The sequence below is a fragment of the Sinocyclocheilus rhinocerous genome, unplaced genomic scaffold, assembly GCF_001515625.1.
Source record: "Sinocyclocheilus rhinocerous isolate Xijiao unplaced genomic scaffold, SAMN03320098_v1.1 scaffold1902, whole genome shotgun sequence".
NCBI classification, from domain to species: Eukaryota; Metazoa; Chordata; class Actinopteri; order Cypriniformes; family Cyprinidae; genus Sinocyclocheilus; species Sinocyclocheilus rhinocerous.
Genome location: NW_015665924.1, coordinates 182856 through 198344, shown reverse-complemented (window position 1 = coordinate 198344; position 15489 = coordinate 182856). Strand labels below are relative to the sequence as shown.

General features: G+C 38.3%; 1 protein-coding gene across 1 annotated transcript; it reads left to right on the top strand.

Annotated features, from left to right (window-relative positions):
• Nucleotides 1-6524: 6524 nt before the first annotated feature.
• LOC107731679 (uncharacterized) lies at nucleotides 6525-13274 on the top strand. The gene is made up of 3 exons (XM_016542826.1): nucleotides 6525-6716; nucleotides 7135-7440; nucleotides 12580-13274. The coding sequence occupies exons 1-3, from the start codon at nucleotides 6662-6664 to the stop codon at nucleotides 12960-12962; spliced, it is 744 nt and encodes a 247-aa protein (XP_016398312.1). The 5' UTR covers nucleotides 6525-6661; the 3' UTR covers nucleotides 12963-13274.
• The last annotated feature ends 2215 nt before the right edge of the window (nucleotides 13275-15489 follow it).

Genomic DNA, 15489 nt, shown 5'->3' with positions numbered 1-15489 from the left:
GGGTAAGCAGATAAACATCAAATTTTCATTTTTGGGTGAACTATCCCTTTAAGCAGTGATAAAGGCATTGCATTATAAATATACTTTATTTTAATGAAAATTATAATAAGAACTCAGATAAACCATATATTGTCTTAGTCGTGTGTTTATTAGTCACGTTGAATTAATGAAAGCTGTTGAATCTTCTGTTTATTCAGCTGCAGCGATAGGCATTTTCTGGGTTTCTTCTGCAAGGCGTATTTGGAGTTTCAGCGCGAGAGCGCCCTCTGGCCTTTGGATGGAGATTTACTGCTGATCACAGAACCGTGCTTCACTGAAAGATACGCATGACAATCGCAGCTTCTGTCGAATCGCGATCTCGATTTCAATTTATCGTGCAGCCCTACATACAGTGTCAATTTAATAGACTTTTTCAACTCAGCCACAGTCAGAATCATGCAAACTATCATTTGACGTCCACCAGAAGCTCCAGTACCATCAGCAGACTTTAAGGCTTATGAAAGAAGTGACTGTCTTCACCTCACAGTAACTCGCATAAAGAATATTTCTCAAATTTTTGATGGTCTTGTCGTTTGCCTCAGTGCTTTCTGCTCACATAGAGAATGAACTGTAAACATCCACTTATATCTGCACCTGTGGACACATATAGTTCCAATCCATAGGCCCGATATCCTTAGGCTCTCACAAAACATTTACATTCATTACATTTACATTTACATTACATGGCGTATGCGTTTTTCCAGAGTAAAAGAAAAGAAAATAATGCCATACTTTATCAACATGTGTGTTCCCATGAGTGTGGGATTTCGTAGGCGGCAAGGGATTCATTAATGCTGCCTTCAAATCAGGATGTTACGTAACACTAGATTCAGACATGCCTTGATGTCCTCCTACTTCAGCATTTTTCAGGTTTTGGACAGAGCCAAGAGCATCAAAGACAGAACTTCAAAATAAAAGCTAACAAAAACCAATCTAACAAACCCAGCATTGTTAGAAGGATACCAAACAGACTCAACAGCATGAAGCAAGATAACCCAGGTTCCCTGTCGATATTTCACTCGTACTGCGTCTTGCTAAAGACACTAGTCTGGCCTCCGCTGCTGCTCCTAGTCGCCCTAAGTCTACGCCGACTCAGCAGCCCGCGAAGCCAGCACCTACCGCCCCAGCCGTTCAGCCTGCTAAGACTCAGCAGACACGAGGGCGTTCCCGCTCGGCCAGACGCTACCCCTTTCCTAAGCGCCAGGGACCCCGACCCAAGATAGCGTTGGACCCGGCGCCTCAGGCGTCTTCCTGATCTGCGAAACAGGAAGAGGATGGGGCCAAGTCTCGCTGCAGCCGGACCACCTCCCAAGCAGCCTCTCTTAAGCCTCCTATCACCCCGTTCAACCCTGGGTGCAGAGGGAAATGTGTTTGTTTTGAACAATGGGCCCGTTCAAGCGCCCAAGCAACCAACCCCTGTTATAGCGGGAAAAATAAAACACAAACATTTTCAAAAAGAGAGCAAAATTCCTCTTCCATTTCTCATGAGTGCTCTGCCCCCGTGCAGCCAGTCACTCGAGCTAATCCAACCCCTCACCTCGCGGGCCGAGGCCTGGCAGGCCATCCCTGGAGTGTCAAAATGGGTTATGGGGATAATAAAATGAGATTATTCACTCCAATTCACTCAAAGACCCCAGCGCTTCAGCGGTGTGGTCCCCACCCTGCAAAGCAGGGATGCTCACGTCCTGCGCTCAGAGGTGATGAATCTGCTTGCAAAAGGAGCTGTAGAAACGGTTCCTCCAGCTCAGAGCGAGACGGGCTTCTACAGCCGTTACTTCCTCGTCCCAAAAAGGGATGGTGGCCTCCGGCCCATCCTCGATCTCAGACACCTGAATCACGCCCTCATGAAAAGGTCATTCAGGATGACTACGCTGAAACAGATCCTCGTGCAGATTCGCTCAGGGGACTGGTTCTTTTCTCTGGACCTGAAAGATGCATACTTTCACATCCAGATAGCCCCCCGTCACAGACGATTCTTGAGATTCGCCTTCGAGGGAGTGGCTTATCAGTACACGGTCCTTCCCTTTGGGCTGTCTCTGGCTCCCTGCACTTTTACAGAGTGCATGGACTTTCTTTCCCCTCTGAGATAGATGGGAATCCGCATTCTCAACTATCTCGACGACTGGCTCGTGCTGGCCCAGTTGGAGGCAGAATTAATATCACACAGGACCCTCATCCTCAGCGACTTAGAGCGCCTCGAACTCAGGGTCAATTTTGCCAAGAGCACGCTGTTCCCCAGCCAGCGAATATCGTTCCTGGGAACAAAATAAATGCTGATAAAGTATGGTACTATAGCTGGGCCTGCTTCGTATGCATCCCCTTCAGTGCTGGCTGAAACCGCGGGTTCCATCCCATGCGTGGTGTCACAGACACCTAAATATCAGGGTGAGCCAGGCCTGTGTAACAGCCCTGGCCCCTTGGAAGAACTCTCGCTGGATGGAACAGGGCGTGGCCATGGGAATGGTTTGCAGTAGAAAAGTTATCACGACAGATGCCTCCAACGCAGGTTGGGGGCGCTGTGCGAGGGCAAACCGACTTTCGGCCATTGATCGAAAGCGGAAAAAGTGTTTCACATCAACTGCTTGGAAATGCTAGCAGTGTGTTGAGCCTGTCAGTTCTTCCTGCCAGTCCTAAGGGGACACCATGTGCTAATCCGATCGGACAACATGTCGGTGGTGTGCTACATAAATCGTCAAGGAGGCCTCTCCTCAAAGCACCTCTTCATTCTGGTAGAGCGCCTTCTGGAATGGGCTCAACTCAACCTGCGCTCGCTGAGGGCAGCACATATACCAGGCAAATTGAATCGAGGAGCGGACATGTTATCATGGAGCAATGTCCCCTCAGAGGAGTGGATGCTCCATCCGCAAATGGTTCAGAGAATCTGGGAGATCTTCGGTGAGTCCGAGGTAGACCTCTTCACCTCAGAAGACAACTCTCACTGCCCAATTTATTATTCGAAGTTCAGGGACGCGTTGGCCCACGAGTGGCCCAACCTCCTCCTTTATGCATTTCCCCCAATCGCCCTGATCCCACAGGTAATCAGGCGAATCAGGGAACAAAGACACAAGGTTCTCTTGGTGGCCCCTCTCTGGAAGAACCAACTGCAGCCCCCTGGCCCATTCCGTTGAGACCGGATCTCCTCTCTCAAGCAGACGGGGCAATATGGCACCCTCGGCCCGAGCTGTGCACCCTGCACATTTAGACACTACAAGTCTCCCAGAGCGAGTTTTAAACACAATTTCAGATGGTCGGAACAACTCTTTATTAGCTTCGGTAACCGCACCAAAGGGCATCCAGTCACGAAGCAAAGACTTTCTAGGTGGATAGTAGACGCTATTACACTAGCGTACTCTTCCTTGGGCCTACAATGTCCCATTGGAGTACGGGCCCATTCCACCAGAGGCATCGCCTCGTCTTGGGCGTGGTCTAGCGGTGTGTCCATTGTGGAGATTTGTGAGGCAGCCGGCTGGGCCTCGCCGTCCACATTTGCTAGGTTTTATAACCTGGAAGTCCCGGCCTTAAAGGCCAGGGTCATTTCTACTTGAAGAGACACTCACTGCATTATGTAAACAAGTCTGACAGAGAGTCCTTGACCGTAACACGCTCAAGCGCTTTGGTTTAGTTTACTTGTTGGCTCTCGGCCCCTGGGTTGCTGAAGTTGTATGAGTACTCTGGAACGATTACCCAGGCCGGGCGTGACCTCGAGGAGTTCAGCCCGCTATAGCCTTGGAGTTATTGTTTAACTTCCCTATGGGCATTACTTGCTTATGGAGAATATAATATACAGTCGTTCCTCTACCATAGCACGGCGTGATTGTACTGTGTTCCCATAGCGTCTTTAGCCAGACGCAGTACGAGTGAAGTATCGACAGGGAACGTACTTGGTTACTAACGTAACCTCGGTTCCCTGAGAAACGGGAATGAGTACTGCGTTGCTAGCTGTTCGTTTTTAATACACTGCACAAACCAATGGCCGTGCAGTTTCACTGCGTGATTGAAAAAGGCTTCAGTTCAGGAGAAAAAAGGCTTTTCCTCATAGCGTCTTTAGCAAGACGCAGTACTCGTTCCCGTATCTCAGGGAACCGAGGTTACGTTAGTAACCGAGTACGTTAACATTTATACAGGATTTCTCATGTCCATCAGTTGCTTCAGATTTTGCAGGCTGTGCAGAATTAAAAGGCATGTTAGAGAGAAGCATCCTATGTGTGGGATGAAAATGCATTTCAGATAACAGCAAACTCCTCGGAAGTGAGGTGAGTGAATCCTAACTGCATGGGTTCGGCTGTGGTCGTGGTTTCAGGCTGGTAACGGGGCATGGCTCGAGTGGAGCGTTAACAGAGTTGCGAATGGGAATGTCTAATATTCGGGAGACGGTTCCCTCTGGTGGTGCGGAGGAGGCGGTAAGGGAGCCTCCTCTGTAACAGATACCTAGTTTGAGAGCATTACTTGGAAAATATCCCCTCATTGAAGCCATATCGGATTTGATTAGACAATTTTGTTTTTGAATGAGGTTTTCTTTCGCCTCTTTATTGCTCATTTACAGCCCGCTGTCCATTCCAGTGAAATCATAAACCTACTTTACTCAAGAGTCTTTTGTCACTCTTTACTGACAATTCCACACTGTACCAATGAAACACAAGACACCATTAACTGTGTCAGTGCTGTGGCCTTAACTCTTGAAGGGGAGATCTAATGCTTTTTCATGCATTCTGACTTATCAACACTGTTAATGATTTGGATTCTCATGCTAAACATGGCCAAAGTCTCAAAAAAAGAGTTGGACGTATGATGCTGTATTTCTGTGCCAAAGATACAGGGTTCAAATAAGTTTCGGAAAGTTTTTTCGAGCATGGCCCTGTATGACGTCATAAAGGGTGGAATTCCTTATATGGGCACTTTCGCCCGGAAGAGTGCGTGCACATCAACCAGAGCGAGAGCAAGAGCAGCCCATCAACGTGCTTCATTCGTTAATTCTTTAGCCATAGTTAATTTAAGTCAATAAAGTTTTTGTCCCTGTTTTATTTATGTCGATGTCACAGCTTGCAGATGATAGCTACACAAAAGTGTGCATGCTCGTGACTCTTTACCTCCACCCACGACACACCTCCAGGAGCTCGACTGTTAGAGAGAAGCGTAAAGCTGTATCTGTCTTTTATAAATCTGATAAAACTAAAGACTCTTTGGAGATATGAAGGATGCAGTACTACTCTATAGGTACTAAAGATTAACATGAGATTGGCAGAAACTGTGTGTGTTATGTCCCCTTTAAAATTAAGCTGATGATTTTCAAAAATAATAATAATAAACAGCAATCAATTGAGGAACTTAATGTTTTCAGAGAGTCTATGAATCTGGTCAGAGAAGAAGTTTTTCAGAGCATTTTCTGACTGAGACTGAGGTGCTAAAATGACTGTATCCAATTGTTTTTTTGTTAAGTGTTGGTAGTGTGTTTCTTTTTGACTTGAGTGAACCTCTGTACTATGAGTGCAAGCCCAATTCTCCCTCTATCCTGTGAAGACAGATGTCTCAGGGAGATCCCTTTGAGAGATTAGTTACATAATGATTAATTAAATGTTCTTTGCCTCTATGAAGCAAAGAGGCAAAAAATGAACCACTAGGGACATTCTGACATCACTCAAGTAAAAAGACACTTTACACAGTCATATTGATACATGTTCCAGTTCTGTATAAAATTTCATGAACTAAACGCAACACTAAATGTCAAAACATTGTATCAAGGCTCTTCAGCCACTCCTCAGCTTTATGTCCTGCATTGCCCCAGCATGCCAATACAGCACAGATCTGTCTGAAATATGTGGTAACACTTTAGGGAGCACTATTCACTATTAACTAGCTGCTTACTAGAATGCACATTACTAGCATATTGGCTGTTTATTAGCACTTTTAAAACACATAATGCCTGACCATATTATAGATCCCTTAACCCTATCCCATGCTTAAACATAAACTCCTAAATTACTGTTCGTTGATAGTAAGGTAGTTGTAGTAGTAGTTAATTTAGGGATTGTTTAATAGTTAATAGTGAATATGTATTCCCTACTCTAAAGTGTTACCATTTCTTAAAACATCTGCCAAAGTAATATTGAAAACATGTCAACTCAAAAGCCAAGACAATTTTGTGGAAGAGTTCCAAAGATTCTTCTTGGACCTGCTGTCGAGTTTCTGTTTTGAGTTTCTCAATTCATTACACAAGAGGGAGGCCAATACATTTCCTGGGAAAGTGTACTTTTGCCTTTCGAACAAAGTAAAAAATCATATTGTTGTAAATGCAGTAACATTCCAGATATGAGCAAATGCAAGAAGGTGTTGGATGTTTGAGAGAATTTCTTGATAAGAGAAATGATGGGTACTTTTGAAATCTTGAAATCCCCATTAAGCCAAAGAGAGATAGTCTAACATTGTTTAGTATAAGAAGATAAAAAAGAGGGAGGAACAAAACCTGCCATATAGTGGGAAAGCAACTACATGCTGTCAGCTCGGAGAAAATTCCCCTGTTCATAGTCAGAGTGTAGCCCGAGAACACTTTCTTCCTCACTTTCACAACCACTTTCTTCTTCCACACATCTAACAACTTCCAGCACTATTCTGAAAGGGGGGAAAGATGTTCATCATTATGCCATTTTTAATTATCGTCCTGTCATCAGACTACAGCAAAGGTAAGTGTAACGAATAGTTTTGCGTTTTTACCACATAGACTGTGTTTTAAAGTCTTGAATATCTTTGATTTTCCCTGCCTTTAACCCACAAAATGAAGTTTTAGAGTTTTAAAAGGATTTTGATTTTGTATCCCATTCTATGTCATATGCTTAGCATACACTCAGCAAAAAAAGAAACATCCTCTCACATCCAGATTTCTTAACATGTGTAAATAACACATGCAATAATTGTTTATGGTTCATTGAACAAGCATGGAAAATATTGTTTAAACCCTTAGAGATCTGTAAAGCTTATTTGGACTTTACGAAATTATCTTTAAAACACAGTATGCTAAAAAAAAAAGTTTCTTTTTTTTGCTGAGTTTGTATGCATAGAAATGTGTCAGCATATGCTAATATTGCTTTCTGATGCATGCAGGTGAAATACAGCTGCGTGCTTTCAAACACCAGACAGTGAATTGCAATGAGAGGATTGTCTTACAATGCAATATCAGCTCATCAACGCCATTGAACATTGTTAAAGTATACTGGAAAAAAACAGAAGAGAAAGATTTTGAATGTGATCCAACATCCAGCAATAGACCACCAGGATTTGAGTGCAACTACACAGGAGAAGCACTGACATTAACCATCTCAAATCCTACACCAGCAAACATGGGCTCGTATTTTTGTTGTATAAAGACGGACTCTGGACATGGAGCAAAAGAAATCAATCTATCTGTAGGTCAGTGCATTAACCCGTTTAGCAGTCCAAAGTTGTATGCATCAAGCATATTTTATTGGATAAATAAAGGCAGCGGCTATTTGCAATTAGATGCTATTTACACTAAGTGCAAATAGCATATTTTCTTAGCGATAAATGCTATTTACACTAAGTGCACATAGCAATGGATTCTATTTACACTAAGTGAAAATAGCAGTATTTTTAACAATATGCTATTTACACTAAGTGCAGATAGCGATAGATTCTATTTACACTATGTTAAAATAGCAGGATTTTCTGCTATTTATACTACTTATTGCAAATAGTGGCAATTATCTGCACCTCAGTATTATAGTACATTATAAAACAGTATGCAGTAATAACGTATTGAGTGTAAATTATAATTTTAATTCAAATTATTAAATGGATGCCACCTTATTGGGACAATAAAGCTACCCTAACCCTACCCCGATACTTTATTTTCAACTTTTTGATTATTTCCTTAATTTTTATTGAAAATAAATGCCTTTACAATGTGATACGAGATTTGAAAAGGGAGAAAAAAAAAGTTAAAATGGGAAAACAGAACCACACGGGAAATTTCACACTGGATATCTTTGTGAATTCATGTAATAAAATGCTCAGAAGCATACAGTCATGGATATTATATCTTGTACAATGTCCTAAGTCAAGATTATACAGACATGCATGACAGCATGAGGTCAAAGGATCCAGTAACATCTGGAGACATTTAAAACCAATACATTTAAATATGTAACATATTTGGTAAAATACTTGAATGTTAGGCCAATATTTACACATTTATGAGAGTAAAATTTAAAATGCCATGGAATGTCATATTTATGATCAGTTAGGCCTGTGTCTTTGATCAGCATTTGCATATTTGACTCACTAATGAATTTCTTCAAAACAATACGTACCCACAAAAACACAAATTTTATTTCATATTACAAAGACTTTTTTTTTTGACATATGCATAAAAGACAATTCTGATTTGGTCTATCATTCCCTAAGAATGCAAACAAAAGCCGCCAATAATGTATTACAAAATCCTGACCATTGTCTGTCCTTAAAGAGAATAAGCAATCATTTACTCACTCTCCTGTCATTTTGAACCTGTTTGAAATTCTTTCTCATGTGGAACAAAAAAGGCACACTTTTTTTGCAGAATGTACTTATTTCTCGGCCATGTATTTTCAATGGACAAGCACTGAAGCTTTAATGCTTCAAAAAGCATGATAGTATCCCAAAATGGTGCATATGACTCATGCACTTTATTCCGAGGTTCTAAAGCTATACTACAGCAAAACAAATCGTGTGCATGGATCATTTTAAATTCATTTCAATGAATCAGTAGATTCATTCACTAAATCAATCTGAATAATTCATTTACAAACTGAACTAATCCAGTTCACAGATTAAATGATCTGCTTATAGCGGAAAACATCTCACTGGAAGGAAATATTATCAGTGACACACATTTGAAGTATAGCTTGTTCCTCACACAAAGGATAAAAAATATTGTATGACTTCAAGACTTCAAATACCCAACAGAAGCTACACTGATACTTTTTACATACTGATATTTTTTGTCTTCATGAAGCTTGAAATCCTCAGTCTCTATTCACCGTAATTGCCTGAAAATTTCAACCTTTCAACAATTAAAAAAAAAAGACTTTTTTTAAGTCATACAGAACAACATGACGGTTTGTAAATGATGACAGAACTTTGGTTTTTGGATGAAACATTCAAAACAACAGATACATTAACATGGCAGCGGCTATTTGCACTGTGTAAATAGCGATAAGTGCAGATAGCAATAGATGCTATTTACACTAAGTGCAAATAGTGATGGATTCTATTTACACTATGTTAAAATAGCAGGATTTTCTGCTATTTATACTACTTATTGCAAATAGTGGCAATTATCTGCACCTCAGTATTATAGTACATTATAAAACAGTATGCAGTAATAACGTATTGAGTGTAAATTATAATTTTAATTCAAATTATTAAATGGATGCCACCTTATTGGGACAATAAAGCTACCCTAACCCTACCCCAGGGGTCTGCAACCTTCAACGTCAAAAGAGCCATTTTGGCCCCTTTCCCACCGAATAAAATTCACGTGGAGCCACAACATATTTGATCCCCAAATAAAGATAACACGGCATATAGCTAAAGTGTTATATTCAGTTATGTTACAGGTCAGGGGAGTAGCAATCATTTCAGAAGTGACAGGGACAGAAATGTCAAATGTAATAATAATAATAATAATAATAATAATAATAATAATAATAATAATAATAATAATAATAATAATAATAATAATAATAATAATAATAATAATAATAATAATAATAATAATAATAATAATAATAATAATAGGCCTAATAATATTTATGTATGTATGTCTAATTGACAAAAAAAAAAATACTTTCTTATCTCTTTTACTTGGCTAAGAAATAAAATACACTGCTGGACAATGACCAATCATTTGTCTTCTATAATATTTTTTATATATTTTACTAATGACAATTTTATGATTATGATTGTATAATCAGTATAATAGTTTATATACTACAAACACGTTTTCCATTTTTATCACAGAATAAGGCAGAAAATATATTTTATAGCTTCTGTACTGTAATTAATGCTGTCAATCATTCATATAAAAGACTCGAAAAACACACATAAACCATATATTGTCGCAATCGTTTATTTGTCTTCACGTTTCATCAGTTAAGGTTTATGCTTATTATTCAGCTTAGCTACAGCGATAGCGGGATGCCTTTGTCCATATTAGGGATTTCCTGGCGTCAAAAGTTACTTCTATCATATGAGTCAGTTTTGGACTTTCTGTACGAGAGCGCCCTCCGGCTTCGAGTATGAACGAAACATACAGCGCATGAGAGTGTTCAGCGCTCCGTGATGTTCACATCCTTTTGGATAAGAATAAAACGTATCCAAAACAACGTGACTATATTGTCTCTTTTAATTTAAATCTAGATGTATTCACATTGGCCGCTGAAAACCTCTACGTGAACACACTTGCCCGAGAAAAATGCATGGGAAGAGTTTAGGTTTTATTAAAAGTTCGGGGGGACACCTCCCCCGCGTATTGTACACCCATGCTACAGGAGCCACCGCAGAGGGATGAAAGAGCCGCATGCGCCTCGGGAGCCGCGGGTTGCCGACCCCTGCCCTACCTGATACTTTATTTTCAACTTTTTGATTATTTCCTTAATTTTTATTGAAAATAAATGCCTTTCTGATGTGATATGAGATTTGAAAAGGGAGAAAATAAAGTTTGGTAAAAGGCAGATTCGAACCCGGGTCGATCGTGTCAAAAAGACTATGGTACGCGCTTTATGAACTACGTCACTGAAGCTGATGATTGTTGGCCGTCTTTTATGTTGTTGACCATCCCTATCACACGTTTGTGGGTGGAGTTAGTGTAAATGGCCTCTGCCAACAAGGCGGGCTATTTGCACTTAGTGTAAATAGACACTCCGATAAAGGGAATCAACACATAGAAAACACTGCATTCATGTGAGAAACTGTTAGAAAACACTCTCTGTCTTGAGAATGCCTCACCCCTCCTTTCTTTCCCTCTCCCTCTCACTCTCCCTCCTCTATCTGTTCTCTCTCTCTTGTATGGTGTTTTAATGTCTCTTACTCACATTCGAGCTATGCATGCGCAAATGTATACATTAGCTTCTCTTGATTCAAATGTCTGAATAAGGACATGATAGCTAGGAATGAGGTTTGTGATGAAACCATGAAGATAGTTTAGCATCCTTCGCAAAAGTCTATTCCTAATATGTCCATGTTTTTCTGTTCATATGGCCATTTTATATAAACACATATTCTTGGCCAAAGATCCTATATGTATGTCATCTATATCCTCATTGGTTAAAGGGTTGAAACTCCCCTCGACATATGCCTATATAATATCTTTGTATCTATGAATAAAGTTGAAGTATTGAGAATACATATGAATGTGTGTTTTCTTACTTCCCGGCCGTTATATCCACTTTGAGGGATTGAGAATATCTGAGGTGGCAAAGAGAATCTAGAGGGACCGTTGTTAATGATTTCTAACAGAAACTGTTTTTATTTTATTTTTATTTTAGTTTATTTTAGTTTATTTTTATTTATTTTTTGGTTCAGCTAAACAAATAATAAGTAAAAAAATATATAAATAATAATAACAATAATAAATAAAATAATAAATAACATTTGCACATTGTATTACACAACTTAACTGTCTTTTACAAATATTATAAATCTATGTTTGAATAACAAATATCCTAAAATATTTTGTGAGCTATTCCATATAAAATTTGAATTGCACATAATAAAATATTATTAAACAAAAAGAAACATAAGTGTTCTTAAAGAGATACAATTGTAATGTTCTTAACACTCAAGTACATTAAACTTTTAACTTTAAGGTGCATTTAAAATAATTAGGTTGTAATAATATTTTGTGCTTGGAAGAAGTACTAAAGCACATGTAGAGTATGTGATTATAATTTTAACTGTAGTGTGTTCAATGTTATATTTAAATTTACTATATTTTAAATGTACTAAATTTCCTCTTTCTCACTACAAATGTATAATTACATTGCAAATATTTTTAAGTACATGACCTGCAAGTTTAAATAGAATTTAAATTATTAGAAGTTTTAGTTAAGCATAAATACTTGTCATAGCATTCGGTAGTACTATCCATATTTAAAAGACAAAAGCAAATATGAAATTACATATTAAGATGTACTTAAGATTTTTTTATAATATTTAATAATTGTTTGTGCAAGTCTATCTTAATTTTCTTTTTCTAACATTTTTAGCATTTAATTAAAATTGTTCTAAAAGTATTGTTCAATAATTCTTTATTACGACATCTGGTTACACTATCCTGACATTTTTGACTCCATAAAAATAGCCAGATATCATGCAAATATCAAAAATATCAGAAGGCATCTTACTTACTTAAAATCATGCATTCAAGTCATTGTTTGTATGAATTGCATATTTAAAATATTTTTGGATAGATGTATAGATCTGCACACAAATACTGAGCATCACATCATTAACTCTTATACCTTGTGTTTGTAACTGTATTTAACGCAGGACAATGCACCGGAGAATTCTCCCACCAGATGGCTGAACCCAAACAAATGCAGTGTAGCTTTAATGGTGTGTACCCAGAAGGCATGATAAACTGGTTTCATTATGACAAGAACCTGACTTCCAGCTCTACAGTAACAAGCCTGGTGAACTCTGATGGAACGTTCAGCATCACAAGTGTCCTAAACATCCAGGACGATCAAGAGAGATATAAATGCTCACTGTGGTCACTCAAACACGGACAGTACCATAAAGATCAAGAGTTTGAAGTGCCAGTTCATGCTGATTCCAGGCCCATTAGCAGGATCAGCACACAACATTGTTTATCAGGGACTCTTATCCTTCTTAGCCTGATGTTGTGTTTGAGAGCCTGTTTGTCTCTATAATCTGTACATGTCAACTCAACCCAACTATCACAAGACCTGATGACATAACAACAGATCTGGTGGGTTTTAATAAATGGAATTTGCCAAATAAACTGACCATCTAATCAATATAGTAGTAGAACTTTTGCCTGCCATGTGCTAGATCTGGATCTAATTAAAGACCAGGGAATATAAATCTGAGTTTTCCCTGAAGACAGGGCCACAGGATATAGCAGTGAACTGACACCCACAGCTTCTCTTTTACTGAGTTATGACTGGATTAATTTAAGAAAATGCACTGACATGAAAAACCCAAACTATTTCAAACAGCATTTTGCAAATGTATTTATTCCCATTCTTTATGCAAAATAATGTATGACCTCAAATGAATTGAAAGACTACATTGAATATAAAAATGATGAAAAGCTTAGTTATTTTAGTATAATTGAGACACTCTTCATTTTTATTAAATAGTTTGAATTAGGTTTTTTCTTTCTTTTATATAGTTTTTATTAATATACAGGTGCATCTCAATAAATTAGAATGTCGCCTATGATTGTGTAGCCTAGTGAACCAAACTGAGAGTCCATTTTGAAGGCTCAGGAAACCTTTGCCGGTGTTTTGAGTTGATTAGCTGATTGTCATGTCACCATATTCTAATTTGTTGGTGGGTTTTTGTTAAATGTGAGCCACAATTAACACAATTAAAAGAACCAAAGACTTAAACTACTTCAGTCTGTGTTCATTGAATTTATTTAATACACAAGTTTCACAATTTGAGTTGAATTACTGAAATAAATGAACTTTTCCACGACATTCTAATTTATTGAGATGCCCCTGTAGTCTATATAGTTTTTATTCATTTTTATTTTAAAGTTATTTTAATAAACCAAAGTAAAATAAATGAAAAGTTTCCTTTATCTTACAAAAAAAAAAACGCTTTCAAATGTTTTTCTTTTTGTTGTTGTTGTTGTTGTTTTAATGACTGAGTTGCCTATGTGCACTTAAGATTTGTTCCATTTTTTCTTTATACTGCCGCTAATAAAATTATTATTGTTTATGCTTTTAATTTTTTTTTTGCCTTGCACTATTCTGCATGTTGTAAATAATTGTCCATAATGTTGTTTGAGAGTACAGACTGATTTAGTCTTATTCACAAAAGATTTGTCTAACTGCTACTGCACTACACACAGAACAAGAGCACCTTCTTTCCCCACTTCACAAGCCACCACAAAGATTTCCATCTGAAATGACATACGTACTTCTAATACCTGGTTTAGGTGAAGCCCCAGCAAGCTCAAAGCTGTCTGAAGGGAATGTGAAATCCTGCTATGACAAAACTGCAACCAGTGAAACAAGACAAACTGAAAAATGACTTGAACACTGTTTATACATGTGCACTAATTAAATCGGACTATTCTAATCTTCATGTGATTTTGACTAATCCGGTTATGCAAATATTCATACAAAACAGTCCAGAAGTTTCATGCACTTCTACTTGCATCCACTAGAAGTCGTACTCACACTACACTAAATACATCACTGGGTCTGACATAGTGGTTCTCAAATGGTTTTGCACAAAGATGCAGATTTTACATTGGAAATCAAGTGATGAACCAACATAGCGCCAAAATTATTATTCATATTGATTCTGATGTCAAAAACAAAAAAACATATGAGAAGGGTTTTCTCCTCACAATACTGATAAAAGTATTTCCTTCAGTACATTTTAATCAGTCTGCATGGTGAAATAAAGCCCAGTGTGCTAGATATTGCACATGCTTGCATAAAACGTAATTGAACTCTTTTGTGCATTTTAAAAAGTATATGAATTTAACTCGAGCTGCTATGCAAAATGGTACAAGACAAGCAAAGACACAGCAATGACCTTCCACTCCCAGACAGCAACGATTATATAGATAAATATAGATAAAGTATAATTAAAATAGAATAGAAAGTGCTAGAGTTAGAGGGTCAAATAAAGATGGATCAGATGTGTTTTTAGTCGTTTTTTGAAGATGGCTAAGGACTCAGACTGAGTTGGGCAGGTCATTCCACCAGGAGGGAACAGTTAATGAAAAAGTCTGTGAAAGTGATTTTGTGCCTCTTTGAGATGGCAATATAAACATTAATATAAATGTTAATATTGAGTATCTTACATTAAGACATTGCCAGATAGTTCCGCCAAAGCAACATGGTGCTTCCTTCATAAATTACTACATTTTTAACAAGCAGTTAACAGTAAAAAGTCTGTCTGTCTGTCTGGAAAACACAAACACAGGCAGACTATATCAGCTTTTGGAAAGGAGCTCAGCCAACCAAATCTGAGGACCAAAACTAACTGTCATTAATGTATTTTAAATTATTCAGTATAACATGATAATTACTTTAATTTCACCTGAACACACCAGTTGAGAACGACTGAAACCGTAGATGTCTCTGTAGAGTTTAATGATGATACAACACTTCCCAAAAATCAAAACAGGTTTTGCTTTCCTTTCAGACTACTACTGGTCATAAGAAATCGCAGAGGGTTTTGTAAAGCACC